This window comes from Prionailurus viverrinus, unplaced genomic scaffold (assembly GCF_022837055.1).
Source record: "Prionailurus viverrinus isolate Anna unplaced genomic scaffold, UM_Priviv_1.0 scaffold_60, whole genome shotgun sequence".
Taxonomy (NCBI): domain Eukaryota; kingdom Metazoa; phylum Chordata; class Mammalia; order Carnivora; family Felidae; genus Prionailurus; species Prionailurus viverrinus.
This window is the reverse complement of record NW_025927622.1, coordinates 673543-701130: the sequence shown is the minus strand read 5'-3', so window position 1 is coordinate 701130 and position 27588 is coordinate 673543. Positions and strand designations below refer to the sequence as shown.

The following is a 27588-nucleotide window of genomic DNA, read 5'->3' as shown; positions in this document are numbered from 1 at the left end:
CGGCTCAGGGCAGGCCCTGGGGAGACGCAGGGTTTCTCTGGAGGCTGCATCTGGGAAGGGGGGAGGGGTCCGGGATGAGACGACCCTTGAGAGGTGACCGTGACAATTCAGGGGAAGGACCTTGCAGGGACAGGGTTTCCCCTAGGGGCTGGAGGCTGGGCAGGGCCTGGCAGGGGAAGGGGAGGAAGAGGCCTGCGGTTCCTCCCCTAATTAAAGAGGAGGGTGGGCAAGAAGCCTTGGGGCTGGGGAGCGTGACCCCACCACAGGGCAGGAGGCACGCTCTGATGTGAATATCATCAGGCCAAAGTAAGCCGTTTCAGTCCTGCCTCCGAGCTCCCTGTGGTCCGACCTCCCTGTGGGCCAGGCCAGGCTCCAGGCCACCCAGCTGGGGCAGGGGCGGGGCTCCAGCTTGGAGGGGCTGGGGGCAGCCTGTTGGGTTGGTCCTCCAGTCCCAGCTCTAACAGACATCTAGAGAATGGGTCAGAGAAGCTGGGAGGCCTATGCGGGATGGAGACAGGGTGAATCCTGCAAGCCCACTCCCTCGACCCCTGCTCTGCCCCCCAGCCTACTGTTTTTGTAATCCAGGCATGAATAAACACACACATGAACAAATATTCCAAAACTATTAACCATTTCCGTTTGAAACACAGGGGAAAGCCCACAGGGAGGCAAGGGGGGACTGGCCTGGTCCTGTGTTTTCATTTTGACAAAAGAGTAAACAGGCACCGTATCAACAGCCCTCCCCCCCACCCCCTCCTCGCAATCTGATCTGAAATGAGGAAGGGGGCCCCAGCAGGCCCCCTCCCAGGGGTCTGGGAGGCCAGTCCCCTCCACCCTTCTGGCTTCTCCCTCCCTTGCTCCTGCCACTGAGAAGATCATGTTTTCAAAACTCTCAAACAGATACAAGGTGATCACACACCCACTCTCACCCTAAATCATTAATGAGGAAGCAGCTGGCAGGCAAGGCTGGGATGGGATAAAGGGCAGCAAATGTAAAAGAAAAAAGGGACCGACCTGCTCCTACGTACATACGTGCTGGGGCACCCCCAGAGCCTCCCCTGAGGCCCTGGCCCAGTCACGAAACACCTAATTCGGACGCGCTGGGGCCTCTGGAATCGGGAATGCACGTGTGTTGTAGGCCTCCCCGCTTGTGGATTGTCCAAGTGTGGTGATCAGTGTGGGTTCTCATCGGAGCCCCTGCCCCCATCCCCTTCACGCGTGCCCTCTCCCCTTCCAGCAATCAGCAGGACTCAGGGGCTGGCCTGAGACACTGGGGGCCTCATCTCAGCAACGGACACCTCCCTCGGTGGCCTCTTGGCCACCTTGCCAGTGTTTTCTATCTAACACTGGATTTTCTACCTAATATGAATTCTAATTTACTTCAAGGAGCTCCAATGCACTGTGGAAATGAGGGATGTTACCCTCAACCTTCCCAGAAGAAAACATTGGGGAAGCTGTTCTAATGAGGGGCCTTGGCAAAGGCCCTGGGGCAGGGGTGTGAAGGAGAGAGTAGTGTCATTTAGGGAGGAGTCTCCAGAAGGGACGAGCCAAATACTGGAGGCCTGTGTAAATTAGGCCAGAACCAGACAGGTGGCCGGCCGTGTGGGGCCCGCTGGACTGGGCTGGGGCTTTCACCCTGAGCAAGGCAGGACCCCTGGGAGGGCTGTGATTGGAAGTGGGTTTTAACACAATTCTGACAGTGTAGACACTCCAGCAGCGTCAGCTGCCCTCTTCTCCCCCTGGGGTGTGACACTCCGGCGTCTCCCTCCCTCCCCACTGCCGTCAAGGAGGGGCCACCCTTGGCACCCCTCCCGAGAGAGGAAGATGAGCAGCTAGCTCTGCGGTACCCAGAGCACAGCTCAAATGGCAGCTCCGGACGAGCAAATCCTCGGGAATGTGTCAGAGATTCTCCTAAATCCACCGGGACATTCCTGATTAGCGATTCTGGGGCTACAGATGGCCTTGCGTGCGGGAGGACGGAGGCCCCCGTGGAAATGCGCGGCAGCTCTCTGGCACTGGCGTCGGGTGGGCTGCGGCCCTGGAGCTGGCGCTGTCCCCCGACTCCCAGCACTGCTGCTTGCTGGCCAGACCCAACGAATGTCATTCTCTCTCTCTCTCTCTCTCTCTCTCTCTCTCTCTCTGTCTCTCTCTCTCGTCACCCGCCACTCCGAAGGCCCCTTTCTCAGCATGCACAGATAGCAGTCACACCGGTGTCCTTCACCTACTGAGCATCAACTCAGCGGCGAGTACTGCGCCAAGCCCACCATGCGCAGGGTCTCCTGAGTGCTTCCCTCTCTGGTCCCGTGCGCCCCCCACCGCGCTGACCTAAGGGTTACCCCTGTCACGCACAACCATGTACAACTCTTGCCATCATCTCTCAGAAAAGTGTGTAGGATGTTCTTTGGCTGCTGAGATGGAGATGCGTCCCTGCCTGGATGCCCCATGACAGCGAGACTGTGCTGTGTGCGTCCGGGGCTCAGTTCCCCGGTGGGCAGGGGCCGCCTTGCTCCACGGACCTCAGTTTCCCCATCCCTGCAGCCGGGGCACAGGGCTGCGTTCGGGCTTGGCTGCTCTGGGGGTGAACAAAGGACGCCCGCACGCTCGGAGGTCAGCAGTGGACACGGAGTCCTAGCTAGTCTGGGACGCGTTAAGCGGCCCCTAGTTCCCCGCGTGCTAACCTAAAAATGAGGTCTCCTTTTGAATCAGGCTTTTCGGCCACGTGCCCAAAAGCAAGATGGAGCCCCGTAGGTTCTCTGCCCGACCCAAAGATGGCGACACAGCTCCCTCTACCCTCAGGCCCAGGGACAGCCGCTGCCCGTTTGCAAGATGGCGGCAGCCTGGTAGAAAGCACGCTTCCCGCGGCCGGACTCGCCACGTACCCACTCTCAAGATGGCTTCTCCCGCAAAGCCCCACGCAGGAGCGCAGCTAGCTTACTGGCTCAAGCTCCGTGACGTGATCCCGCCTTTTCTCCCCTCCCCCCGTCTCCACGGGTCGTTTCCGTCTCGAGCCCCGACGGACGGCCGCCTTCTCCAATGGTCGCCTGCCATCCCTCTTGGCTCCACCCCTCGAGCGACCTCCTAGCCATTGCGAGGCGCTGGCAGGGCCCCGCGGCGCCCGCCCCGCCCCCTCTCCGTGGCGGGAGCCAATGGGCAGAGCGCGCGGGGGACGTGTTCGGGCGTCTCCGCCATTTTGTGAGTCTATAACTCGGAGCCGTTGGGTCGGTTCCTGCTATTCCGGCGCCTCCACTCCGTCCCCTGCGGGTCTCCTCTGTGTGCAATGGACGGGTAAGTATTGCTTCTCCGCGGTTTCCGACGACCTCCCGGCGATCCAGCTTTCCCCTCGCCGCCGCCCGGGTCTCCTCGGGGCCGTGGCCCGCGCGTCGCTCCTCCTCCGCCCGAGTTCGCGGGCGCCTCCGGGGTCCCTCCCTTCCCTGAGCCTGGGGTGCGTGCGCGGGGCAGGCTGCCGGAGGCGGCGGGGGGGGGGGGAGGGAAGCGCCAGGCGGGCAGTGCCCCCTGGGCTTAGAAGAGTGGTGCAGGCCAAGCCCTCGAGCCCTGCTCGTTTCCGGCCTCCGCGCGCCTCAACCCGAACGCACGCGGCAGTCGTGAGGCCCTTCCCGCTTCCCGTCCATGTCCCGCGCGCACGCGCCAGTGTTCGCGCGCCCCGTGTGAGCCTTCCAGCTCCCCGTACCCCCCCGCTGCGCGTGCCCCGTGTGGCCCTTCCCGTTCCCCGTCGAGCCCCCGCGCTTGCGTGCGCAGCTCTTCGCGCCCCTGTCGGGCTTTGCGCGTGCGCGGTCTTTCCCGCCGCGCGGACTCTGCCCTCGCCCCCCTCCAGCTCCCCCACCCCCCCAACCCGCCGCGGGCCCAGGCGCGGCCCGGAGACGCCGCCCTCCTGCCCGGAAGGGCGCGGGCCCTCCTCCGCCCCCGCTGGCCGCCCGGCCCCTCCCCGGCTACCCACAAAGGATGGCCGCGCGCCCGAGCCGGGGGCCGGGGAGGGGCCCGTCCGCCCCCCTTTGTTCCCGCCTGCGGGGCGCCCCGGGCCGGCGGTTCCCCGAGCCGGAGCCGACGGCGGAGACCGGGCCTGCCCGCGGCGCCGAGAACTGTTCTCAGATGTTAGGTTTCTGGTCTTGGGGGAGAAATGCCAGGACCTGCGGAAAATGAAGTTCGCTTCAAAGTGTGACTTCCGTCCCGCGTGTCCGGGGGACCGTTCGTCGTATCCCCGTGGGCGAGGGGGAGGTGCCACTTCTATTAAAGTTTGAGGCTTCCCAAGAGTTCTGCTTAACTTTGTTTGATAGCGGGCTTCGAGCCCTCCTTCCTCCCCGTCTGGCCTTCGGGGCGGGGCGAGCTGGTTAAAATGCCTGGAGGGTCACGTGCCTCGTGTGCCTCGGGCCTGAAATGATAGGTTTCGGGCGGAATCTAATCCAGCCCCTTAGAAAGATTGCTGCGGCGTGGTGGGCATGATCTCGCGGTCCGTCCTCCATGTTGCCTGGGATGGACCTCCCCCTGGGACCCCCTCCCCAGCGAGCCAGCTGGTGGGGGGACGTGTTCCCCGGGCGGGGTCGCGGTCCGGAGTCTCGGGAAACGGCGCTCCGAGGCCGCGTGCCGGTTCGGCGGGCCGCCAGGGCTCAGATCCCGCGTGAGGAAAGGCCGGCCTCCGTGAAACACTTCCTGTGGGAGCGTGTCCCCCCCCCCCCCCCCCCCCCCCCGGGGGACTAGGAGGCCGCGAGTCGCCCTGGGTTAGTGGCCGGGAAGCTGCATGCTTTTCATTCTTTCGGTTTTCTGGGAAGTTTTTTCTTGGTTCACTACGGTTTTTAAGAACGTGTTGCTGTCGGGGTGTGAGATGTTTTTTGTTCTTTTTTTTTTAACGGTGAGGAGGCAAAGGTCCTGCCTCGAGGGGAATGATGGCAAGACAGCAGGCCACAGCTGCAGGCAGCAGGACTAGGCCAGTGCTTTGGGGTCCCGACACCCCAGGGTTTGGGTCCTGGGAGTTGCCTCCTGGAGGGCAGGAACCAGGGGCTCCCAGCTGGACAGGGAAGCTGGCCTTTGTGCAGGGAGGGGGTGCGCGTGGCTGCCCCAGGGCCTGCCGCGGGGTCTGGGACCACCTGTCCTCGGCCAGGTGACGGGGGCCATCGTGTGCTGAGGCGGGTGGCTCCATCCACCGGGCAGGCGGGTGGCCCGGTGGGGGGCGTTGCTGACTCAGTTCCCTTTCTGGACGGATGCTCCGTGAGTCACTTAGGACCTCGCTGGTTCACGGTTGCCGCGCACCAGCCTTTGGAGAGGGTTTCGCCGTGCTGTTCTAGGAGCTGGCGCGCAGCTGAGGCGCACGGGGCTGCGGGGACCCTCAGGTAGCCCTGCTTCCGTCCAGCCCCCGAGGCGGGAGAAAGTCCGGTCACGCGGAGCCAGGTTGATAAGTAACCTGTGTTAATGTTATCTGTTCACTGGAGCCGAGCTGCCACCTTCCCGGGAACCTTCCATGCGTGGGACGTGGAGTCCCCTGTCTTCCCTTGGAGCTAAAGCTCTGACCTGGGGCCTGAGAGCTGCCTTTTCTGTGGCCCCGTCCCTGCTCAGAAATGTTCCTAAGCGCTTCCAGTGTTTAGAAAGCAGACAACAGCACTTGAACCTCAGTAACAACGTCAAGGGTCCCTCCTGGGGCTTTTGAAGGGGGCAGCTTTGTCCTCGGACAGGTCCAGAGGCGGGGCCTGGGGTCCTGCTGGGAGGGAGGGGGCTGGAAGACAATGGTGGCTCCTTTTCAAGTTGAGATTAGTTGGACGACGGCTCACTTCCCTGCCTGAAGGGTTCTAGTGGGGGTGGGGGTGTGCAGTCAGCAGCGAGCCACGCTGGTGGCCATGGGGAACTCCCGACACCCTAGTGGCAGGGGCTGTGGGCTTTCCCCACCCCTGGGACAGTGGAGACACCGGCAGCGCACCTGGCTAACAGCTTTCTTCTTTCTCTCTCTGCAGCATCGTCCCAGACATAGCAGTTGGTACAAAGGTAGGTACTTCCTTCCGGCTCAGCCTGAGTTTGTGCTCGTGGCCTGGGCCCATCTGCCCGCGCCACCTCTGACTCCGGTGCTCCCGAGGCATCCAGGCTGCAGGCCCTGTCCTCTGCCCAGTGGGCTCACTAGCTCCTCAGAAGAAAAGGCACCTGCCCTGAAATTCAGAGCCCGGGAGAGTCCTGCTTTACTGCTCACGGGTTAGGAGGGATGTGTGCAGTGGGGTTGACGGGGGCGTCTGCCCCAGAAAGTTCTGAGTGCCCTTGGTTTGATGTGGGAAAAGTCAAGATCTGGTTATGCTCCAAGCCCTTGGTGGAGTGGGGGGTGAGATTGGAGGGGGGTATGGGGGCTCTGGGGCAGTTTGGGGCTACTTCTGATGGCGTCGTGGTTTGGGTAGTTGTTTTGAGAAATTCTGGTGTTTGTGAGCTGAGGGACGCCGAGAGCGCTGTGTCCCTTCTGTGCGGAAGGTGTTAGTTCTCAACGCCAGTGGCAAGAAAGGTAGACGAAGGAACACAGAGTGGTCCCCACGGGAAGTTGGGGGGCCACGTGCTTCTCCCTCCCGGTTGCAGGCCAGGCATGTGCACGCGCAGGGACGTGGCCTCCGGGGGAACCCTGGGCCCGATGATCAGTAAGCACTGCCGGTCAGTTGGTCACCTCCTGGGCTCCGTGCTGGGAGGTGGGGGAGTCTCCTCGGGCCATGGCTCCTGGGCTCCCTGCAGGTGGCTCAAGTGACCTGAGCAGGCAGCCAGCTGGTTTCTGGTCAGTCGGCAGCCAGTCGGCTGGGTTTCACTTTTCCCAAGTGGATTCTTGTCTTCACACGCTGCCTGTCCTGATCTTCCTGCAGATAAAACCTGTTTGTCAGGTGGTGAGAGGGGAGAGGGACTGTCGTCTGAGGGGGTTGTAACATCCCAGAAAACGCCTGGGTTGCAGACTGTCCTCCCCTTACTGTGGGAGCCCCTTTCCAGCCGGAACAGCTCTAGCGCGGCTGTTGTCGGAACGGTCTCCTTCTGGCCATCCTGTTCCCAGGAGACCTGTGCTTCCAGAATCCCACCTGCACAGACAGAAGCTCCTGGGGGGTGCGGGCAGGGGCTTCCTGCCAGTACAGCCCCCCTGAACCTGCACCCCCGGCCCACTGGGAGGGCAGTGTGGTTCTTCCTGGGTTTAGAAGCGGCTATGCGGGGAGTGAGTGGCGTCCAGGTGTCAGGGATACCTGGTGTTCGGGGGAAGGAAAGGTTGTCCTGCCGTGTGCTGTCCCGCGCTGTGTCCAGTAGCAAGTACATGCTTGAGGGTTGCCTTCTCTCGAAGCTTAGTTGACTTGAGGGCTGATGCCCAGTGGCCTCCCCGAGCGTGGGGTGGGAAGAACTCTGCTGGAGGCAGTTGGGTGGTCCCTGGGCCTGGCCCAGCTGTGCCCCAGTCACAAGGTCTGTGGTGTTGTGGTGCCTGAGGTTCTGCCCTGCGAAACATCCGCGCCTCTTGAGCTGGGGGTCCGTGCGTGTCCCCGTGCTGTGTGTGTTGGGGGGGGTCTGTGGTCTGTGTCCTGGGAGAGGAGCAGAGTGTAAGTAGGCAAGGGAGCACGATGCCCACAGAGACGCGGATGCAGCTGCTCATGGGAGTCCCGGTCCCACCTATTGCTGGTCCTCAGCAGGGGCCAAGATGCCCTTGTGAGGGTTGTGTGGCCGGCAGATGGGGGCAGGTCAGGGCCCGGGCCCCTGAGTCCTGAGGCAGGAAGGGGCTGTCCTGTGGCTCTGACAGGTAGGATGTGGACAGGCCTGCCTGGGGTCCCTGCCGGCTTTTCTCTTGGCCTCCGTGACTCGGGAGGTTTGGGGTGTGATAGGCTGCAGCTGGCTGGTGGTCAACACTTCCCTTTACCATGCTAGACCTCAGCCTGGAAGGGAGTCTGACTGTCCTCTTCCTGAGCCACGGCGGCTCCTCAGGTGGAGCCACGCGGGTCCTCCCTCGGATCTGTGGACGCTGGGCTCCAGGGCTCTGGGCTGTGGGGGACCTGTGTGGGTTCCTGCCTGTCCAGGGGTTTGGGTTTGGGGACAGGCCCACATTAGCCGTCTCAGTAGCTGGGGCAGCCGGTTCCCGGTCCTTGTCCCAAAGGGCAGTTTGCAAACCTCTAGCTTCCTTCGGCCGCTGTCATCAGCTGCTGGGCTGGGAGGTTCTGGAGGGGTTTGGGGCACCGGGTGCTGTGCGCTCATGTTTGCAGGCAGCTCAGCAGAGGAGCGAAGAGACGGTGTCCTTGAGGAGGAAGCACGTGGAGAAGGGGGAGGCCCGGGGGCCCAGGTGGGCTGCTCTTTCCCCTTCTGCCAGGGCAGCCGAGGCCCCGAGACCCTCTCTGGCTGCCAGTTTTGAATCCAGGGAATCGGAGGGGTTACTTGTGGTTCCTGGTGGCGCGGTCCTAAAGCCCGTGAGCCTCGAGCGGCGGGCCGGAGCTGGGTCCTTGGGCCCACGGGGCCCCCGACTGAGGAGTGCTGGTCCCCTGCGGTTCCTCACCTTGTGTGGGCTGGTTCTGCCCTCGGGCCTCACCTGGCAGCAGGGACGCCTCGTGGTGTCTGGACCCAGGGTCGGTCTCACGTGGTGCTGGGGGGTTGACTCCAGTACATGGAGCCCAGCACGTGGCAAGAGAGAGGGGCAGGTCCCAAGTCCCAGGGAGCCGGGGTCCCCGCCCCTCACTGCACAGCACCGCCCACAGCACGGAGGGAGAGCAGGTAGTATTTCTGTCCCACAGTGACTAGAGCAAGGCTCAGGTTTCCTTAGACGCCTGGAAAATAGGGCAGGGCCCTGTGGCTGAGCAGGTGGCTGCAGTGCGACAAGGGGGCTTTGTTCCTCGAGTCTGCCAGCGGCCCCGTGGTCATCGAAGACGGTCCCACGGTCTTGATGTGGGCAGGGCTACAGCCGAGCTCTCTAGGACAGCCGGGCCGGGCTCAGCCCCGTGTGGCTATTGGCGCGAGGCCCTGTGTGCCCGGGAAGGTCCTGCAGAGCGTGGGGTGGACGTGATGCGTGAACGCGCGCCATAGGCGTTGGGCCCCCCGCCCCTGCTTTGTCGAGGAGCAGTGTGTTTTGGGATTAGGATTGCGAGGACATCGCGGGGGAGAAATGGTCAGTTTGGGGTGCGGTCTTTTCTCAAGAGCAGGTCACACAGGAGAGGTGGACACGGGTGTTGGGGAGGGCGTCTGGTCTTCTGCTCTGCTCCACACACCCCCCGTTTCTTTCAGCGGGGATCCGACGAGCTCTTCTCTGCCTGTGTCACTAACGGACCCTTTATCATGAGCAGCAACTCGGCTTCTGCAGGTAACTCTGCGCGCAGTCCCCCGTCCCCTGGCTGTGGGTGGGCAGGGGACATCGGCTGGCGGCCTCCTGGAGTCGTGGAGGAAGCTGGTTCCGCGCAGGGTTTTTCGAGTGTGGACGGTGCTTTATGCCTTACACACCGCTTTTCCGTCAGCAAATGGGAACGACAGTAAGAAGTTCAAGGGTGACAACAGGAGCGCAGGTGTGCCCTCCAGAGTGATCCACATCCGGAAGCTTCCCAGTGACGTCACCGAGGGCGAGGTCATTTCTCTGGGGCTGCCCTTCGGGAAGGTCACCAATCTCTTGATGCTGAAAGGGAAAAATCAGGTATCTGCTGATAGCCAGGCAAGTGCCCTTCCTGGGAAGGCTCAGGAATCCGGGCCTGGCTCACGCTCCTGTCCTGCCAGGCTTTCATCGAGATGAACACAGAGGAGGCCGCCAACACCATGGTGAACTACTACACGTCCGTGACCCCTGTGCTGCGCGGCCAGCCCATCTACATCCAGTTCTCCAACCACAAGGAGCTCAAGACGGACAGCTCACCCAACCAGGCGGTGCGTTGCCGGGCCTGGGGCGCGGTGGGGTGGAGCTGGGGAGAAAGTAGCCGGCCATAACTCCCCCCCCCCCCCCCCCCCCCCCCCCACAGCGGGCCCAGGCGGCGCTGCAGGCGGTGAACTCGGTGCAGTCGGGAAACTTGGCCCTGGCCGCCTCGGCTGCCGCGGTGGACGCGGGGATGGCCATGGCTGGCCAGAGCCCGGTGCTCCGGATCATCGTGGAGAACCTCTTCTACCCAGTGACCTTGGACGTGCTCCACCAGGTGAGGTGGCTGGGGGCGTGCGGCCGTCCCCGGTCCTGTTGCCGACCGGGGGGTTCCCTGGGCGGAGGTCGGGACCACTCTTTTCTCTTGCAGATCTTCTCCAAGTTTGGCACGGTTCTGAAAATCATCACGTTTACCAAGAACAACCAGTTTCAAGCCCTGCTGCAGTACGCCGACCCTGTGAGCGCGCAGCACGCCAAGCTGGTGAGTAGGGTCCCCGGGATGCCTCCCTGGCCAGCCCCCCGGCCCCCAGCGCCTCACGGCTCGTCTCCCTGCAGTCGCTAGACGGGCAGAACATCTACAATGCTTGCTGTACCCTCCGTATCGACTTCTCCAAGCTCACCAGCCTCAACGTCAAGTACAACAACGACAAGAGTCGTGACTACACGCGCCCTGACCTGCCCTCCGGGGACAGCCAGCCTTCGCTAGACCAGACCATGGCTGCTGCCTTCGGTAAGACGCCCGGCAAGGTGCCCAGGACCACCGTGTGCCGTGGGAGGCGAGGATGTGTACGCAGCTCAGTGTCTGTGCCGCAGGCACCCCGTGACGCCGACTCTGTGCCCAGGGAGGTTGGTGCCTGTTGCTCCTTAGATGGCCAGCACGGCACCCGGCCCAGACTGCCCACTGGGTGTGGGGTCACGCACACACACAGCCCTTGCTCGCGGCGGAGGTGGTGGGTGCGATGATTAGTGTCTCATTTGTTTCTAGGTGCGCCTGGTATAATGTCAGCCTCTCCGTATGCAGGAGCTGGTTTCCCTCCCACCTTTGCAATTCCTCAAGCTGCAGGTACTCAAACACTTGACCTTGGTCCCCACCGTCGATCGTGCATGCCCACACACCTTTCCAGTAGCTGTGCTTCCACGGGCAGCTGACGTGGGCTCGGTCTCGGGGGGAGCCCGCCTCCCTGGGTGCGGGTCTCTGGGTTCCCTGAGGAGCCTGGACAGGGCAGTCTTAGGACAGGGCTGTGCAGAGAATCCGCTAACCCCAGAGTCTCTGGTCTGGTTCCCTTAAAGCACCTCCCGGGCGAGGACGAGCGCGCACGGTGGTTGGAGGGATGTGTCCCTAGTAGATGAATTTAAGTGGCCCGGTAAGCAGAGCGGCATGAACCGGGGCGGGGGCACACCTGAGCGTCCCTCCCAGGGGGCCAGCCTGCCCTCCTGTGGCAGGCACGGGCCTGCTGCGTCCTGCCCGGGTGTCGTCTGCATGGTGACGGGCGCCTGCATGCGCGCACGGCCGAGGCCCGTCCGGGGCTCCGTTGTGCCTCCACCGAGTGGAGCTTCTGTACCGTTGGGCGCATGTAGATGGGGCCAAACCTGGCAGGCACGGTCTGTGCCATGAGGAGAGGCGGGAGGAGCCGGCCGGCCGCACAAGTGGGCACCGGGCCGAGCACGGCCGCGGCCGCCTCCTGTGTTTCCTCCTGCGTGAAGACGGGCAGGACCTGCACTCGCCTCCCAGCAGAACCCCCGGCCCTGCTGCTCACATCCCGGCCGCCCTTCCCTTTCCAGGCCTCTCTGTTCCTAACGTGCACGGGGCCCTGGCTCCTCTGGCCATCCCATCGGCGGCGGCGGCGGCGGCGGCGGCGGGCCGGATCGCCATCCCCGGCCTGGCAGGGGCAGGAAACTCTGTCCTGCTGGTCAGCAACCTCAACCCCGAGGTACGTGCCTCTTCCCTCCAGGCTGTCGTTCCCAGAAGCACAAGCGGGGGTGTTACACTAGTGGGTCTTAGTGCAGAGGGGAGCGGGCTGAGCTCCTGTCGGCCCCAGGCGCCGGGGTCCCGCCGGTCGCGGCACCCCTCTGTGCCGGTCCGCTCGCTGCCGCCGCCTCAGCGCTCCGTGTTCTCTCGTTTTCCTTTACACCTCGGCTTACGTCTCCGATTCCGTAAGACGCAGGGTCGAGATACGCTTTGATACGTGAAAGCAGTCCTTAAAATTTCCAGCCAGACACGACGCGGTCTGGACGCCCGCCGGGTGCCTCTGTCGGGGGGACGCTGCCCTGCAGCTGAGGTCCCCGGGATGGCGAAACCCGTGCCCGTCCCAGTGGCAGAGTTTGGCTCAGAGAGAGCTCGGGTGAGCCGAGAAGGGCTCACGGTCCCTCACTCTGGAAAGATGGGACCGCCTTTAAGGAGCGTTTCAGACTGTCTCTCATCTGTCTGCCCCTCCTGTGACTTCCTGGCCCGGGGGCGGCCGGACCCTAGCGAAGCCTCCACTAACAGACTCGCTCCGCCTCGTGCTTGTGTGAGCGTTGTTCGGAGGCCCGCCCGCCGCAGCGAGCAGGAGGCCAGGGCCCCTGGGAGCCGGGCTGCCGCCTGGGGGTCCCGGCCGCGCCCTCCTGCTGCTCGCTGCGGGGAGGGGGGCGCTTTCCTGCCTGTGTTTGCGAGGTGGACCTGTGACTTGTAATGTGTGTAGATCTGGACTGATGGAGCACTCGTGTTTCTTATGTATTTACTGACCTGTGTTTTTTTGCTACTTTTTTTCTTTTCTCCCCTTCCCCTTTCCCAATTTTTTTTCTTGCCCTGATCCGGAATTTCTTTGCCAACTGACTGCACGGCACTTCTGCTTCCTGTTGTTGCTTGAAACAAAACAAAACATAAATAAATAAAAAACAAAATTCCCCCTCAAACCCTGCTCTCCGGAAACCAACCTGCCCTTGAATATTAACATCCTGACAACTTCATCATCCATCAACCTGCACGCCTGTGGGGCTGCCTCCTCGTGGTGGACGATTGGCAACTCGCCCCCTGACCTCTCCCTTTCCCTGTCCCTCGCTGCCTTGCTCTGCTGTCCTCTAAAGAGAGTCACACCCCAAAGCCTCTTTATTCTTTTCGGTATGTTATCATTCACACTTTTATTACCTTGTTTTCATTTAATTGAGGTTATTTTTTACGCCCTAAGATGTACTATGAGTTTGCAGTCGGGCATTCTGCCTCGTTACGTGGCTTGCCTTCGGTTTGCGTATTTATTCTGACTCGGTAGACGCATGGTTTATTGCCCTGCATGCTTTTCGAAGAGTTAAACGTGTTGGTAGCATGCTAAAGTGCCGGTTCTTGGCCGTGGACCTTTCCTGGAGTTTACGACCTCTCTGCTGAAGGTAGTTTTCTGGTACCGTTCCCTGTGACTAGACGCAGGTGCCAGAGGCAGAATAAGCAAACCTTCGGGGAGAGCCAGCCCTGCGAGGGGTGTGCGGGGCGTGGGGGCTGGCGGGGGAGGTGGCGGCGGGGCTGCAGGCGGCTCAGCGCCCCTGTCCCCGCGCTCTCGAAGGCGTGTACGGCGACGTGCAGCGGGTGAAGATCTTGTTCAACAAGAAGGAGAACGCGCTGGTGCAGATGGCGGACGGGAGCCAGGCGCAGCTGGGTAAGCGGCCGGGGCCTGCGGGGCCTGCGGGGCAGGCGGGCGGGCACTGCCGGGCGTGGGGCCCGGGGCCCGGGGTCACGAGCATACCGCCTCCGCAGCCATGAGCCACCTCAACGGCCACAAGCTGCACGGGAAGCCGGTGCGCATCACGCTGTCCAAGCACCAGAACGTGCAGCTGCCCCGCGAGGGCCAGGAGGACCAGGGCCTGACCAAGGACTACGGCAACTCCCCCCTGCACCGCTTCAAGAAGCCCGGCTCCAAGAACTTCCAGAACATCTTCCCGCCCTCGGCCACCCTGCACCTCTCCAACATCCCGTATGTGCAGGGTGTGGGCTGCGGCCTCCCTGGCCCCCCCCCCCCCCCCCCGGGCCCTCCCCGAGAACCAGCGTCCGACCCCTCGACCCCTCTTCTCCCCGCAGGCCCTCTGTGTCTGAGGACGATCTGAAGATCCTCTTTTCCAGCAACGGCGGGATCGTCAAGGGGTTCAAGTTCTTCCAGTGAGTGCCGCCCCACCCCCACAGCTCCTTGCCCTGCCCGATGCCCCGACCCACCCCCCAATGCCCCTGGCCCTGTCTGTCCCTCAGGAAGGACCGCAAGATGGCCCTGATCCAGATGGGCTCGGTGGAGGAGGCCATCCAGGCACTCATTGACCTTCACAACCACGACCTGGGCGAGAACCACCACCTGCGGGTGTCCTTCTCCAAGTCCACCATCTAGGGCCGCCAGGGACCGGCCTGCTGGCGCCTGGCCACAACTTCCATCATTCCAGAGAAAAGCCACTTTAAAAAGCAGCTGAAGTGACCTTAAAAGACCAGAGATTTTATTTTTTTAAAAGAGAAATCAGTTTACCTGTTTTTAAAAAAATTAAATCTGATCGACCCTGCTCACCCCGGGGAGATGGGGTGCCGGCCTCAGGCTCCTGGTGACGAGTGGACAGTGCGCCCCCCCGCTCCCTCCCCAGCCCCCCAAGCCCGTGCCTTCTGCAGCCCCTGTGGGGTGGGCGCTCCCAAACCTCGACTCGGCTTTCTTGTGCCTTAAAACCAGCTGCTCTGGCAGGGCCCTCGGCGGGGGGGGTGGGGGGGGGTGTGGGGGCTGGTGGGTCGGCCTCCCGCGTGGGATCATGTGCCTGGCGCAGCAGGAGGCTGCGAGCTGCAGGGACCAGCCGGCCCCCCCTGATCTGTTTAATCAAGTGTGTGATTCTCCCCACCCCCGCCCCGGGACCCCAACTTGGGGCAAGACCCCGAGGGCCCCGGCCCCGTCCTCCTTCAGCTCGGAGCTCTGTTTTCACCGTAATCTCTGTATTATGCTTTGATGCAGTTGCAGACATCTGTGCCTAGCAATATTTCCAGTTGACCAAATATTCTAATCTTTTTTCATTTATATGCAAAAGAAATAGTTTTAAGTAACTTTTTATATAGCAAGATGATAAAAATGGTATGAGTATAATCTCCGTTTCCTCCTTGTGGTATGACCTTACATACTGTCCTTTTTTATTTTCTTCCTTGTAATGAAGTCGCAGGGCAGGATCTAGTTTCCAGGGCAGACCCGCTGGGGCCCCGGCCCTTCCCGAGAGGCCCCAGGCCGGCCCTGCCCACCACCTCCAGATGCCTTACTCACACCTAACCTGTTCCCTGTCCAGGGGAAAAGCGCTCTTAAACTTGTAAACTTTCAGGGTTTCCTTTCTCCTGCAAATTTTGGACCAAAGTTTTGTTTGTTTTTTTTGTCTGCCTCTAATGCTGGGGCCCCAGAAGGTGGGACCGCGGCCCCTGAGTCTTAACTGTCTCCCACACGTCGTCCTGCACTCACGGGTCCAAGGGGCTCCCCTGCGAGCAGACCCCATGCTGGCCAGCCCCCTCCCTCGGGCCTGGACCCTCGAGTTTCCGTGTTGGGTTGGAACAAGGGTGTAAATATTTATAATTTTTTATACCTGTTGTCAAACGAGGGGCAGCAAACGTGGTTTTTTATAAAGGTGACGCAGATGTATATTTTGATAACCGCAGTTACAGGCTCAGTATTGTGCCGGGAGCGAGGCACTCCACTGCCCGCCCCGACGGCTTGTAATGCAGAGAGAACCGAATTAAAGCGATTTTACAACTCCTACCTTTTCTGTAGGCTCTTTCTTCCTGTTCACGTTGTAGAGGGCGGCTGGCCAGTCTGTCTGCTGGACTTTGAATAAATGTCTCTGCATCCTGCACTCGATTCCCTTTTTATTCCGCCTGTCTTCACTGCTGTTTCCTCCTCTGTGAATTTAGCCGCCTCATTTCTGACGGGGATGGGGTTTGGGGGAGCTGATGAGGGGGGTGGGGGGGGGGTGGGGGGGGCAAGGGTCTCCTCCCAGGGGCGAAGGCCGCACACCACTGCCCACCCCCGCCCAGCCCAGGGAAGTGTGGTGTTGCCGGACCCACCCCCCACTCCGCGTGCATGAGCCTCAGTGGAGGAGCGGGAGATCTGCGTCCCGGCCCCCCCGCCCAGCCCTCGTGTGCGTGGGGGCCCTGGACCACAGTGACTCAGCCGGGACTCCAGTGGGTGTTGACATTTTATTGTCTGGTCACGAAGTGCTTTACCCCCCGCCCCCGCCCGCCCAGTGGTCCCCACCTGCGCCCCATGCGGCACCCCACCCCTCCCCCTCAGTCCTTGAACCTGCGGGCCGCCTGCATCTTGCGATAGTAGCCCTCGGCCTCCGCCTCCCCCGTGGCCTCCCGCTCCCCCAGCACCAGGCCGCCAGCTTTGCGCCTCAGCGTGGACTCCCGGCTGCCCGGGCCCAGGGCCCCGTCAGCCATGCCCGGTGGGGGCAGCCCCTCGCCCGTCGCCAGGTTGACCGTGGCCATGGCCCCGAATCGCGGCTCCTCTTGGTCCACGTCGCTGATGGACGAGCCGGGGGACACGCCTGGCGGCTTGGGCCCACCGCGGAAGCCACGGGCCAGGTCCCCCAGCTCGTAGCCACCCTCGCCCTCTGCCCCCTTGGCCGTGCCCCCCGCCGTCTTCCACTCCCAGGGCCCGTTACCCGAGGACAGGTGGACCACGGGGTGGTGGGGCGCGTGCGCGTCGATGGTGACGATGCTGGCCGAGTCGCGGTCCGAGGGCGATCTGTACTGCGAGGAGTCGGAGCTGGCGCTGGAGGACGAGGCGGTCTCCGCCCCCTTGGGGCCCGGCCCGCCCGGCGCCTTGGACATGGCGATCACCTGCAGCAGCCGCGGCGGGTTGGCCACGCGGGGCTGGGCCGAGGCCACGGCCACAGCGGCCCCGCTCTTCTCCGCCATCATGAGCCACTTGGCCCGCACGGCGGCGCTGCTCTTGGGAGACAGGCCGCCGGCCGCCTGTGCCCCCTCCTCGGGGATGTGCACCAGCGGCTGCGGCCCGGCCCGCGGCGGCAGGAGGACCCGAGGCCCGAGCCCCGGCCGGGCCTGCACCGTGGGGTAGAGTGAGGGCGGGGCCGGCCCCCCTTCCTCACCCTCCTCCTCCTCCTCTTCCTCCTCTTCTTCCTCCTCCTCTTCCTCCTCCTCCTCTTCCTCCTCCGCCATGGGCTCCGCGGGCGCCCGCAGGTGCCCGGGGCTGGCCTCATCGGGCAGCCCTAGGCCACGGCCCTCCAGCGACTTCTGCTTCCACTCGCTGATGAGCTGCTTGGAGCGAGAAGCGTCGAGTGGCACGTGGATGGTCATGTGGCGGCGAGCAGGGTCGTCGAGCGAGGGCGTGCTGACGCGGGGCAGCGTGTGGCTGAAGGTGACCATGTTCTCCTTGCCCATGGGGCTGCGTGGGGCCAGCAGGTCCACGTCCACGCTGGCCCGCTTCAGGCTGCCCAGCGAGGCCTTCTCTCGGGCTACGGGCCGGGGCACGCCGTCCAGCCGCCCTGGCGGCCCCAGCTCGTCGGTGCTCACGGACTTGTTCTGCTGGTACACCGAGTCGTGGCCCCGCTGGGTCAGGGCCCGCAGCGCATCCTTGGCGGGGGCCAGCGCCATCGGCTTCTCTGCCGTCGGGGCCTGGAAGTTGCCGACCGCGTGGCAGGCCTGAGGGTGAGGCGAGGGCTGAAGACCGGGGCTCTCCCTGGGCGGCAGGCTTGCAAGGTGGTCCGAGCGGGAAGCCTGGCCTCCCCGTGCGGTCAGAGCGGGGAGTCCCGCTCCCTTCCCGCGGGGGCAGATTCCGGTCAGGCCGCTCCCGCTCTGCGCGCTCGGCAGGTCTGAGCCCCTGAGATTCTGACTCCGGCGTTCCGAGGGAGGAGACTCATCAGAGTCCCCAGGGCAGGGCCAGGTCTCCCCCTTCGGAGCCCCCCACCCCCGACCTCGCCCGGGGCCGGCCTCCCCTGCGAGACCTCCTCACCGCACCCCACCCCCACCCCCGTCCAGCCTCCCCCTTCACACCTCTTCCCCCCTATCGCCACCCCCTGCCCCCACCCCCAACCAGCCGGCCTCCCCCCTCCCAGAACCTCCCCATGGGGGCAACCCCGCTCCCTCAGAGCTGCCCCCATCCCGGGGGCCTCCCCCGCCCCCTCACCAGGTAGGCCGCGATGCCAGCGCCGATGAGGAAGCCCGCGTACACGTCCACGGGGTGGCTGCGGTACTGTGTGATCTGGGTGAGGCCGCAGACGCCCGCTGCGATGGCGAAGCCGAACACCAGGATGGGCTTGAGCAGCTTGGTGGTGTCCGAGATGACGGAGTTGAAGTACATCTGGGGGGCGGGGAGGGGGGGGCGGGTCAGAGCCGAGCGGCCGGCTCCCCGCAGGCGGCGGGCTCGGGCGGGCCAGGACTCACCGACACGTAGACCGCAGCGAAGGCGGACAGCGTGGCGTGCTGCGACGGGAAGGTCTTCCTGCAAGAGGCCACAGGTGAGCCCCCCCTCGCCGGCCCGGCCCCGCGCGCCTCGGGACCCCGCCCTCTGCCGGGGGGTGGGGGGCAGCTCACCGCGCAGACAGGATGGCGTGCGCGTCGCGGCCGGAGCAGATGTCCTGTGTGACGTAAGGGTTGGCCTCACACGACGTGCCCAGCAGCGTGTAGTTGGGCTTGCAGACCGTCAGGAAGAAGGGCGCGTGGTAGCCCGTGGCCAGCTGGATGACGTCGGTCACCAGGGCCGTGGCACACAGGCCGAACACGTGGACGCCTGCGGGGCGGCGGGGTCAGGGCCGGGAGCTGGCGGGGGCCCCGGGTCCCCCCCCCCCCCCCCCGCCGCCCCGCCCGACCGCCGCGTGCAGACCGCGGGCCTCTGCTCACCCACGAAGCGCACGGTGCGCCGCAGGAAGGAGTTGAAGTTGCAGCCGCCAGCGTTGATGCTGCCCTCGGCGCCGCCCGGGCCCCCGCCGCGGCCCCACAGCCGGGACTGCACGCAGTACAGCATGCCCTCGCCGACCATGATCTGCCCGACAGGGAGGCAGGCGCTCAGCCCGGCGCCCCGCAGGGCGGTGCCCGCAGGCCGGCCCGCGCCGGGCGCCGGGGACTCACCGAGGCCGCAGGGGCAGCGAAGGCCAAGCTGAGGAGCATGAGCAGGGGGATGAGCTCCTCGTTGGTCTCCACGTAGGGCATGGAGAGCGTCCGGTCGTAGCACTGGAATCCCACCTTGGCCGGCTTGAAGAGGTCGGTCAGCTCCAGGAAGTACAGGGACACGACGGAGGACGCCACGATGGGGAGCTGCGGGGCACGGAGGCCGGCGTCACCCCAGCCCTGCTCACCACGTGAGCTCGGTCCCGTCCGCCACCCACGCTGCCGTCCGTCCGTCCGTCCGCCGGGCCGTCCAGCCACCTGCCCGCCCCGCACGCCGTCCGGGCACCCCTCACAGCCTGCCTCCGGCTCACTGGGGCCACGAGCAGCTACTGGGCTCAGATCTGGGCGGAGCCGACTCCCGGTGACCTGCACCTTCCCTCCTCTGCTCCAAGGGTCTCAAACCCAAACACCCGCAGGGTCCAGGCTGGGGCAGGCGCCTGGGGGGGGGGGGGGGGGGGGGCCTGGCTGCCTCAGGAGATGCCCGTCTCCATTTGATGGACGAGGAAACAGACAGGGGTGGGGCCCACAAGAGGCCCCGCGTTAACTCCTGCCTTGGACGGCACCTCGGCCTCTGTCCAGCCCTGGCCGGGGGGGGGGGGTCCCCAGAGGGAAACTGCCGAAGCTGGGTCCGCGGGAGCTGGGCTCTAGTCCAGAGAGCACTTACTGAGTGCCTGCTGCATGCAGGAATGTGCCCCAAGGCAGCTGAGTGGAGGGGTTCATAGCCACCTGCCCAGGCTTGAATCCTGGCTCCACTGCTTCCCTGTGCCTCAGTTTCCCCAGCTGGTAACGGAATGACAGGGTCACCACCTTCCAGGTTCGACGTAGGACCGGGTGAGTAAGTACACGGACAGTACCAGCCTTTAGTCAACGCTAGCTCGTGATTCCCTCCCCGCGGCCGTTAGCGCAACTGGGCCGCGGCGGCAGGGCACTCCAGGCTGCGGGCAGGGGTTTGCGTGGGGCCCGGGCACATCAAATCAACTCCTTCGGCAAGAGGGTCCTTCAAACTGTGATTCTGACGATGTCCCCGTGGCACTCCGAGCTCCCAAGCGGCGTGGCCACGGCTGTGACGCCAGCCTGGCTCCCAATTCGGCCCTCGGCCCCATCTCCTCCCCGCTGGGCCACGCCGGAGGCGGAACCAGCCCCAGAGGGTCTCTGCGTGCCACCTCACTTGTCCTTGCATCTGGAGACAGACCCTCACCCAGGCACGGGAACACTGACAGCATATCAGGCCCAGAGGAAAACGATCCACGAGCACGTCCTGCCCACGGACTTAACGCGTGTGTGCGTGTGCGTAAACACGCTTAAGACTCACGATAAGGCAAAGGCGGATGAGAGCAGGCACACACACGGCTCTGCGTCCCACGGGCCGGCCAGGCTCCAAACACACTAACACAGCACTGGCGCAGACGGTAAGGAAAACACATGGCCTCGAAGGTGGCTGGGGGGGGGGGGGGGTGGAGGGGGAATTTGGGGCGCTTCCTGAGCCACCAAGCGTGCTCCCCAGGCTCACTCTTGGTTCGAGGTGAGACAGACCAAAGGGCTTTCCTTACGGGGACGTGCGTGACACGAGCAAAGGCCAGGCAGCCCCTGAAGGCCCAGCTCCGTGGGGACGGTGACTCGGGGCTCGAGTACTACACGGCAGTGAAAGGGACGGAGTCAGCCGTGAGCAAAGATTTCCACTAGAAAAAAGCCAAGAGCAGAACCTGTCTTAAAAGGGGAGGGGTTACAGATCTAACAGACTTGAGTGGGTGTGGGACACTTTTTGGAAGGACCCAGGTGACAGCAGGGGGTTGAGGAGGACGCAGGGAGGGAGCTGCTTTGCAAGGACGTTGACACCCTGAGAAGGTATAAGCTACTATAACGGGGATTTAAATACAAATTTGACAAACAGCTTTTCTGCCTGTGCGCAGGGACCCACTGGCCGGGGGGTGAGCCACTGGCTTTGTGACTTGCGTGGAGGGCTGTCTGCTCGGGACTGGGGACCCCACTCCTCCACCCACGGCCTGCCCTGGACCACTCAACAGACTGGGGTTTTCCTGGCAGGTCAAGTGGGGAAGACTATGGCTACAGGAACATCCTAGTAGGTGCTGAAGGATCTGTCCCAGGATGGGTAAATGTCACCCTGTGCCATCATCAGCACTTAGTATGTGCCGGGTGACTGCGTTTATTACATTTTATTTTTCTGAACATTCACAGAGCCCTCACTGCGTGCCAGGCTGTTCTGTGAGCGCGCTTATGGGAAGGGCACCGGCCCCTTAACAGAGGAGGGATTTGAACTTGCACCCTCAGGCTGCAAAGCCCACGTGCTGCATGAAGAGCCGGCATCCCCCCAGCCCCTTCATGGATGCCCCTCACCCCGGCGCCTTGCTCCAGCCCCTCCAGGTGAGCCACTGACCCCTACCTCGGTCTGGAGGTCCCACTCCCCAGCATTTGCCCCGGCTGCTGCTTTGGGTGTGCCTCTGGAACTCCTACTCATCCTGCAGAACCCGAGTCCCCCCCAGCCCCCCTCACCAGGCACCCTCGCTGCGCCCACCCGTGTCCTTCAGGGTGGTGGTCCCCGATGGCGTGTGCCACAGAGGCCTCTGCCCCGCCCCCATCAGTGCGGACCCCCCCGCCCCCCCCCCTCCTCACCTCCACGAAGTAGAAGCAGGGCAGAAGCGTCATGCTGTCCTTTGGGGTTTTATTCTTCTCCTTGGTCGCGATCATGGTGCCGCGGGCTCCACAGGCCGTGGTTGGAGGGGACAAAGACGCGCTGGAGGAGGGGAGGCGCAGTCTGAGCCCTGGGGGGACCCGGTGCCCAGCGCCTGCGGGGGAGGGGCGGGCAAAGATGCGCCGTACCGCCCAGGGAAACTGAGGCTGGGGGAGTGGGGTGTCCCCGCGGCCTCCCCTCCGCGCACTGCGGCCCTGCCCAACAACCCAGCTGCCCGGCACCCCTACACCCCAGATCGGGGGTCGGGAGGGGCCCGGCAGAGGGCGGGGCCGGCCTGGTTTAGGAGTCCCCGGACGGGGGCCGTTCCCCGGCGGCGTCTGGACGGTGGGGAGGCCCGCGGCGGGGGGCGGGGGAGGGAAGGGAGGGTCCCGGCGGCCGGAAGAGGGGTGCGGCCCCGGCCTTCGGCCCGCAGGCCCCTCACCTGGCGCGCGGGCGCTCGGAGGGCGGAGCCGGCGGGCGCGCGGGGCGGGGGCTGCGGCGCGGGGAGCACAAAGCGCGGCCCCTCCCCCGCGGGGGCGGGGGGAGCGGCGAGCGGGAGCGCAGGGAGGGGAGGGGGCCCCGCCCGGCCCGAGACCCCGCGCCCGCCACGGCCTGCGTGCGGCGCGAGGGGCGGGGGCTCTTTGTCTCGGCGCGTCCGGGGCGCCGCGCGCGTTCCTCGCCGGGCCGGTCCCCCGGCGTGCGCTCGCCGCGCGCGGGGCTCCCGCTCCCTCGGCCCCGGGGAGTCGGGGGGTCTCGGGCCCCCGTAGGGGCGGGCTGGGACCGGAGTCTGCGCCGCCCCCCTCCCCTCCCGGCTCGGCCTCGGGAGCCCCGTGGACGGCGGGGGCGGGGGCTGGACCCCTGGGGCCCCGGCTATCCTCGTGTCTCCCCGGGTCTCCCCCCGTGTCGTCCCCTTCCCGGGGCCCGCCGCTCCCCGGCGCGCGTTTCCATGGCAAGGGCGCCGAGCGCCGGCGCAGTCCGGAGACAAAAGAGCCCGAGGTGGGGGGTGGGGTGCTTTCCCTACCGTCCCCGCCCTCCCCCCCCCCTCCGCCCACGGCCCCCTCACCCTCGGCCCGGGCGCCCCCGGCGGGTCCGCTCTGCGGGCCTCCAGGCCCCTCGCCAGGCTCCCAGGGCGCGCGGCGGGATGCCCCGGGGCGCGCGCGGGGGTGGCGGGTACGGCCGGCCGCGCATCGCCGCCGCCGTAGACAGGTGTTTCCTCCGTCACACACACAACCACGTAGGCTAGGGACTGGCTGAGCCTTGGTGTTTTGAATGGGGAAACTGAGGCCCTGGGAACTTCGTTCACCGTCCAAGGTCGCCAGGCCCCAAACGACAGGATTGTATTTGGCTGGTGTATTCACCATCTCCTGAGCACCCACTGTGTACTTGACCCTGAACAGTCACCGGGGAGCCACTGGGAAGCGGGGCAGACCCTAGCAATCCTGAAGTAAGCGTCTCATTAGAGTAGGGGTGAGGCTGCATTAATTGAGCACCTACAGTTTGTCGCCTTGACCCTTCTTGTTTTGCAAGCGACAGCCCCAGGGTGCCAGGCTGGCTCAGAAGAGCATGTAACCCACTTGACGCGCGGGGGGGGGGGGGGGGGGGGGGTCGTGAGTTCGTGCCCCATGTTGGGTGTAGAGATTCCTTACAATACGTACACTGAGAAAAAGAGCTCCATGGGTTTTGAAAGACGATTCTATGTGTGGTGAAGAGTGGGACCCAGAAGGTTCGGACCCCACTGGGGCCTCCGCTTCCTCTGACCTGAGCCCGCTGGCTGTTCCCCCTTCCCAGGACCTCGAGGTGGGCCTCAGTTTGCTCTCCAGGGGCGGAGCCAGGGCAGCGGTTGGGAGTCCTGGTGTTGACAGTTGTCCACAAACAGCAAGAGAAGGAGAAAATGGGGCAATCGCTCCTGGGTGCTTTCTGGGGGCAGAAGCGGGAAGCGTTGTCTCGGGGGACCCTCCTGATGTCTCGGGGGTCTGGGAGAGGGTGTCAGGGAATCTAAGGATCAGGGGTGGGGGGTCCTTGTCCCATCGGAGCCCCCGGTGGTGATGGGGCAAGGCTCGGCTGTGGTGGCACACTGCCCAGCTGCGGGGTCTGGACTTGAGTCTGGGACACGAGGGAGCCATGGGAGAGTTTAGAGGGGGAAAAAGGGGTTGAGGGCACCAGATGCTGCTCAGAAACTTGCCCGTGTTAAGCTCTTGGGCGGCGGGGGGCTGCCTGTTCATGTCCCTGTTGCATAGATGAGGCAGCAGGTCGGCTGAGAGGGAACACTGAGGTCACCCAAGGGAAGGGATGGTGTGGTCTCCGGAGCCGGTCCTGTCTCCCGCTGTGCTCTGGCCACCCAGGTGGGCAGGCGGGAGCGGGGGAGCGGGAAGCAGGCCTGAGGGACGTGCAGGGGACACTTAGGCAGCTGCGCCGTGTCGCTTGGTGAGGACCAAGGTGGGGCCTAAGCCCCCAGGACCCCAACATCCTACCCGGACTCCCAAGCCCCAGACCACCCCACATCTGCCTTTGGGAGCAAAACCAGCCTGGAAGAGCCTTCCTTCCACAGCCCCAGACACAAAGTGGCAACCCTGAGGCGCGGGTGGCCACCACCCTTGTCAAACTCCGAGTCTCCCCTTGGAAACAAATGCCACTTTTAAAAAGTTGGGCTGGCATTTGATTAACAAAGTTAGCTGCCTTACACTGTAGCATGCAATGGTATTGTTAGCATCTTCACGGAGGTGTGCAACCACCACCCTTGTCTCATTCCAGAACATTCCATCACACCAGAAAGTAACCCCGGCCTCATCAGCCATCACCCCCGCCCCCCAGTCCCCACAAGCCCCCTTCCCGTCCGTGCATGGGCCTATTCTGGACGTTCACCCACGTGGACTCACACCCCGCGTGGCCCCTCGTGTCTGGTTCCCTCCCTGAGCGTCACGTGTTCAGGGTCCGTCCGCGGGGCGGCGGGGGTGGGCGCCTCGCTCCTGCTCGCGGCCGAGGGATGTGCGCGTGCGCGGGGGACACGGTCGTCCGTGGACGTGCGCGTGCGTGGTGGACGCACCTGAGGGGCGTGCGCGGTGGACCCGGTCTTCTGTGGACGTGCGCGTGCGCAGAAGACGTGTGCTGGGTATACATTCACACGTCGATGGACGTTTGCGTCTCGGTTGCTGTGCATCAGGCTGCTGTGAACGTCGTGCGTGCTTATCGGGGCCCCCCGTTGCCCCCCCCCCCACCCGGCTCTTTCGGACACGCGCCTAGAAATGGTTGCCGCGTGGAACTTTCTGAGGAACCACCACCAGACTGTTCTCCGCAGCGGCTGCCCCCTCTCAGTGGTCCCGATTGGCCCACATCCTGGATGACACTTGGTATTTTCTGTCCTTCAGTCGAGCTGTCCTGGTGGGTATGCAGTGGTGTCTCATTGTGGCTTTGGCTTGCGTTTCCCTAATGACTGATAACTTTGTGCATCTTTTCACGGCTTCTTGGCCTTTGGTTACTTTCTAAGGGAAGTGTCTGTTCAGCTTCTTTGCCTGTTTCTAAACTGGGCTGTTTTTCTGTTGACTCGTAAGACTTCTGTGTGCATTCTGCAACCCAGCCTCGTCCTTCCCTGTCCGTGGTCCCTCTCTCTTGCCCCCGTCCTGGGCGTCACAGCTCGGAAGGCCCTGCTCCAAAGATGGGACGGCGAGGCCACTTCTCCAGCGCCACCCAGCTCGGCGGCCCCACGGCCACTCCCACCCGCTTGACAGATGCCCAGACTGCGGGCAGGTGAGCGACCCGCCCAAGTGCTCACAGGTTAAAAAGTGAAAAGCTGGTCACGAAAAGCTGATCACACAGCGTGTGATCCCCCGTGTGTGAAACATCCGGAAGGGGCTCATCCACAGACGGGAAGAGGCTCGTGGGGCCGGGGGCTGGGGAGTGATCACTAGTGGTCGGCAGGGGTTGGGGGGGGCGGTTCTTTTTGGGATGATGGGTTGTTTTACCCCTAATCGTGGGGGGCGGGGGTGCACGCCTCTGTGAAGACACTAAAAGCCGTTGAAGTGTGCGCTTTAAATGGGGGAACTGAATGACGTGTGAATGAGATCCCAGTGGGACTCTTGGGAAAGCAGAAGTATTGAAACATACTCCCCGAAGCCAGCAGGACCCAGTCCCCGGTCTGCTGCCTGCACAGGCCCAGCCGGCACGTTGGGTTCTCCAGCACTCAGGCTGGGGAAACTGAGGCCTAAGCCCGCGTCGCGAGTGGCGTCTGCCGTTTTGTTACCATGGCTGGGCGTCTGCTTCAGGCGTGCCACGCGCTGGGTCTCAGCAACGGTTAGTTAACATCACCCTCACCCAAACCTGGAGCTGTGGCTCGCTTTACGGAGGGGGAAACTGAGGCACAGAACGGGGCCGTTGCCGGAGTCCAGGCAGGCCCTGGGAGCAGTTGGTGGTGGAGGCCTTGGGCAACTTCCTGTTTCCTGCTGGGAGGGGCTGGCCCCCTGCAGGGGGTGGGGGGGGGGTGCCTGGGTCCCGCTGCCCTCCCCAGCCACCCCCAGCCCACCCTGTGCTGCCTGTGACCTGGAGGGCGACCTGGAGGGCGAGTGGGTGTCCCCCTGGGGCCAGTTTTCCTGCCTGCCCTGCAAGCCTCTTCCCAGGGTGGGGGCTGAGGTCGAGGCCCCCAGCCTGGTGTCTCCCCTTTGCCCCGAAGCCTTCAGGTCCTGGCCCTGCCGCTGCTGCTGGGGGGGCCACGAGGTGTGGCGGTGGTCCCCAGGCAGAGGTGGAAAGAGCAGTGAAGAGGGGAGGCAGGGCAGGGCGGGGTAGGGGGGTGGAGGGGGGAGAGGGGTCAGTGGTGGGGGGGCCAGGGACCGATGCTGGGGGCGCCATGGGGAGGCGCAGGGGGAGGGGGGATCAGTGCCTGGGGGAGGGGCCTGGGGGACAGGGCTAAGAGAGACAGGCGCCCCTGTGTGGGGCCCACTGTCAGGGGCCTGCTCACACGGTCCAGTTATCCAGCCTGCTGCCGGCAGACACGTTTCCAGATGTTTTGTCACAAGGGAATCACGACGAGCTGTTTTGTGCGTGTTTCCCTGCAGAAGCCTCTCCGGGGCGGTCACAGCAGCCGGGCCAACCTGCCCTCCCCTCCCGCAGAACTGAGCCCTGCCCGTGTCCCCACATCTTTCCTGACACTGGCCGTTCTGGCATTTTCTGCCACTTGTTATGCAGGAAGGGTATTCCGCTTTTATCTGTGTTTCCCGGGCAAGCCCGGTGCCTTCCGTGCCTTGGTTTACCCGCAGGACCACCTTCGTGGATCCGTCAGCGCCCCACGGGTGGACTTGCTCCCAGTGTGTGCATCCCGCCTGCCGCCCGAAGCCCTAGGTCTGTGGCAGAACTAACCCCTTTCCCTTGAGATTTGCAGACGACCGGCCTCGAGGACTGAAGGCCGGGCTTTCCCAGAAGGTGAGGCCTGGTGGCCCTTGGAGACGCCCGTCTCACTCAGATGCCAGCAAGCCTGTTCAGCATCTGCTGACCCCGCGGGGCACCGACTCCCCTCGCTCACAGCGCCCCCTTCGCCCAGATGGGAAAGTGGTCTCTGGGACGTCTGTCCACCCTCTTCCCAGGTCACCCGCTTCCTGGAGAAAGCACCCTGCTCTCTCCCACCGTCACAGACCCACTGGGCTTGGAACCGACTGACTCTTCGTTTTCTGTGGCAGAGGGACCGAGGTGCGGAGCTGAAGACTTGGCCAGGGTCCCGCGGCAGGTTACTACTACTGAGAGCTGGGATTTGAACCCGAACCACTGTACAGACCAAAACGTGTGCTGTGGCCGCACTGGCCCCGGCTGGGCCCCTTCGGGCCCTGGGCCGCAGTTCTCCCCTCTCCTGACTTCGTGTCCAGTCGGCTTCACGAAGGCCCCCGCAGAGCGCCTGGGGGGAAGCCGGCAGCGGGGCGGGGGACATCCGGGATGAGGCCCCAGGACCGAGTGTGGAATTGGAATTGGATGTCTCCAATATCTGAGCATCTTAACAGTGTGGGA

The 27588-nt window shown here is 64.2% G+C and overlaps 2 protein-coding genes across 3 annotated transcripts; one reads left to right on the top strand and one right to left on the bottom strand.

The window, feature by feature from the left end:
• Positions 1 to 3157: 3157 nt before the first annotated feature.
• On the top strand, positions 3158 to 15640 carry PTBP1 (polypyrimidine tract binding protein 1). Of its 2 annotated transcripts, XM_047848327.1 has the most exons (15): positions 3158 to 3285; positions 5958 to 5988; positions 9208 to 9283; positions 9435 to 9607; positions 9688 to 9834; positions 9927 to 10097; positions 10191 to 10301; positions 10376 to 10550; positions 10806 to 10883; positions 11603 to 11751; positions 12887 to 12920; positions 13354 to 13446; positions 13545 to 13761; positions 13866 to 13943; positions 14031 to 15640. In XM_047848327.1, the coding sequence occupies exons 1-15, from the start codon at positions 3278 to 3280 to the stop codon at positions 14161 to 14163; spliced, it is 1674 nt and encodes a 557-aa protein (XP_047704283.1). In that variant the 5' UTR covers positions 3158 to 3277; the 3' UTR covers positions 14164 to 15640. The 2 variants fall into 2 exon arrangements, with proteins under 2 accessions (XP_047704283.1, XP_047704284.1); XM_047848328.1 differs by lacking the exon at positions 10806 to 10883.
• Positions 15641 to 15973: 333 nt separating this feature from the next.
• PLPPR3 (phospholipid phosphatase related 3) lies at positions 15974 to 23366 on the bottom strand. Its single transcript, XM_047848381.1, has 8 exons — positions 23259 to 23366; positions 21546 to 21666; positions 18876 to 19061; positions 18648 to 18789; positions 18342 to 18537; positions 18192 to 18249; positions 17935 to 18108; positions 15974 to 17450 (listed from the first exon to the last, which is right to left on the bottom strand). The coding sequence occupies exons 1-8, from the start codon at positions 23276 to 23278 to the stop codon at positions 16074 to 16076; spliced, it is 2274 nt and encodes a 757-aa protein (XP_047704337.1). The 5' UTR covers positions 23279 to 23366; the 3' UTR covers positions 15974 to 16073.
• Between the last annotated feature and the right edge of the window lie 4222 nt (positions 23367 to 27588).

Coding starts and splice junctions, on each gene's coding strand:
- PTBP1 (XM_047848327.1), top strand. Junction 9,284..9,434: donor CAGCAACTCGGCTTCTGCAG/GTAACTCTGCGC, acceptor CTTTTCCGTCAG/CAAATGGGAACGACAGTAAG. Junction 9,835..9,926: donor ACAGCTCACCCAACCAGGCG/GTGCGTTGCCGG, acceptor CCCCCCCCACAG/CGGGCCCAGGCGGCGCTGCA.
- PLPPR3 (XM_047848381.1), bottom strand. CDS start 23,278: ATGGAGCTCTTTTTCTCAGT. Junction 21,667..23,258: donor ATGGAGCTCTTTTTCTCAGT/GTACGTATTGTA, acceptor CCCCTCCTCCAG/CGCGTCTTTGTCCCCTCCAA. Junction 18,538..18,647: donor GCGCACCGTGCGCTTCGTGG/GTGAGCAGAGGC, acceptor GCCGCCCCGCAG/GCGTCCACGTGTTCGGCCTG.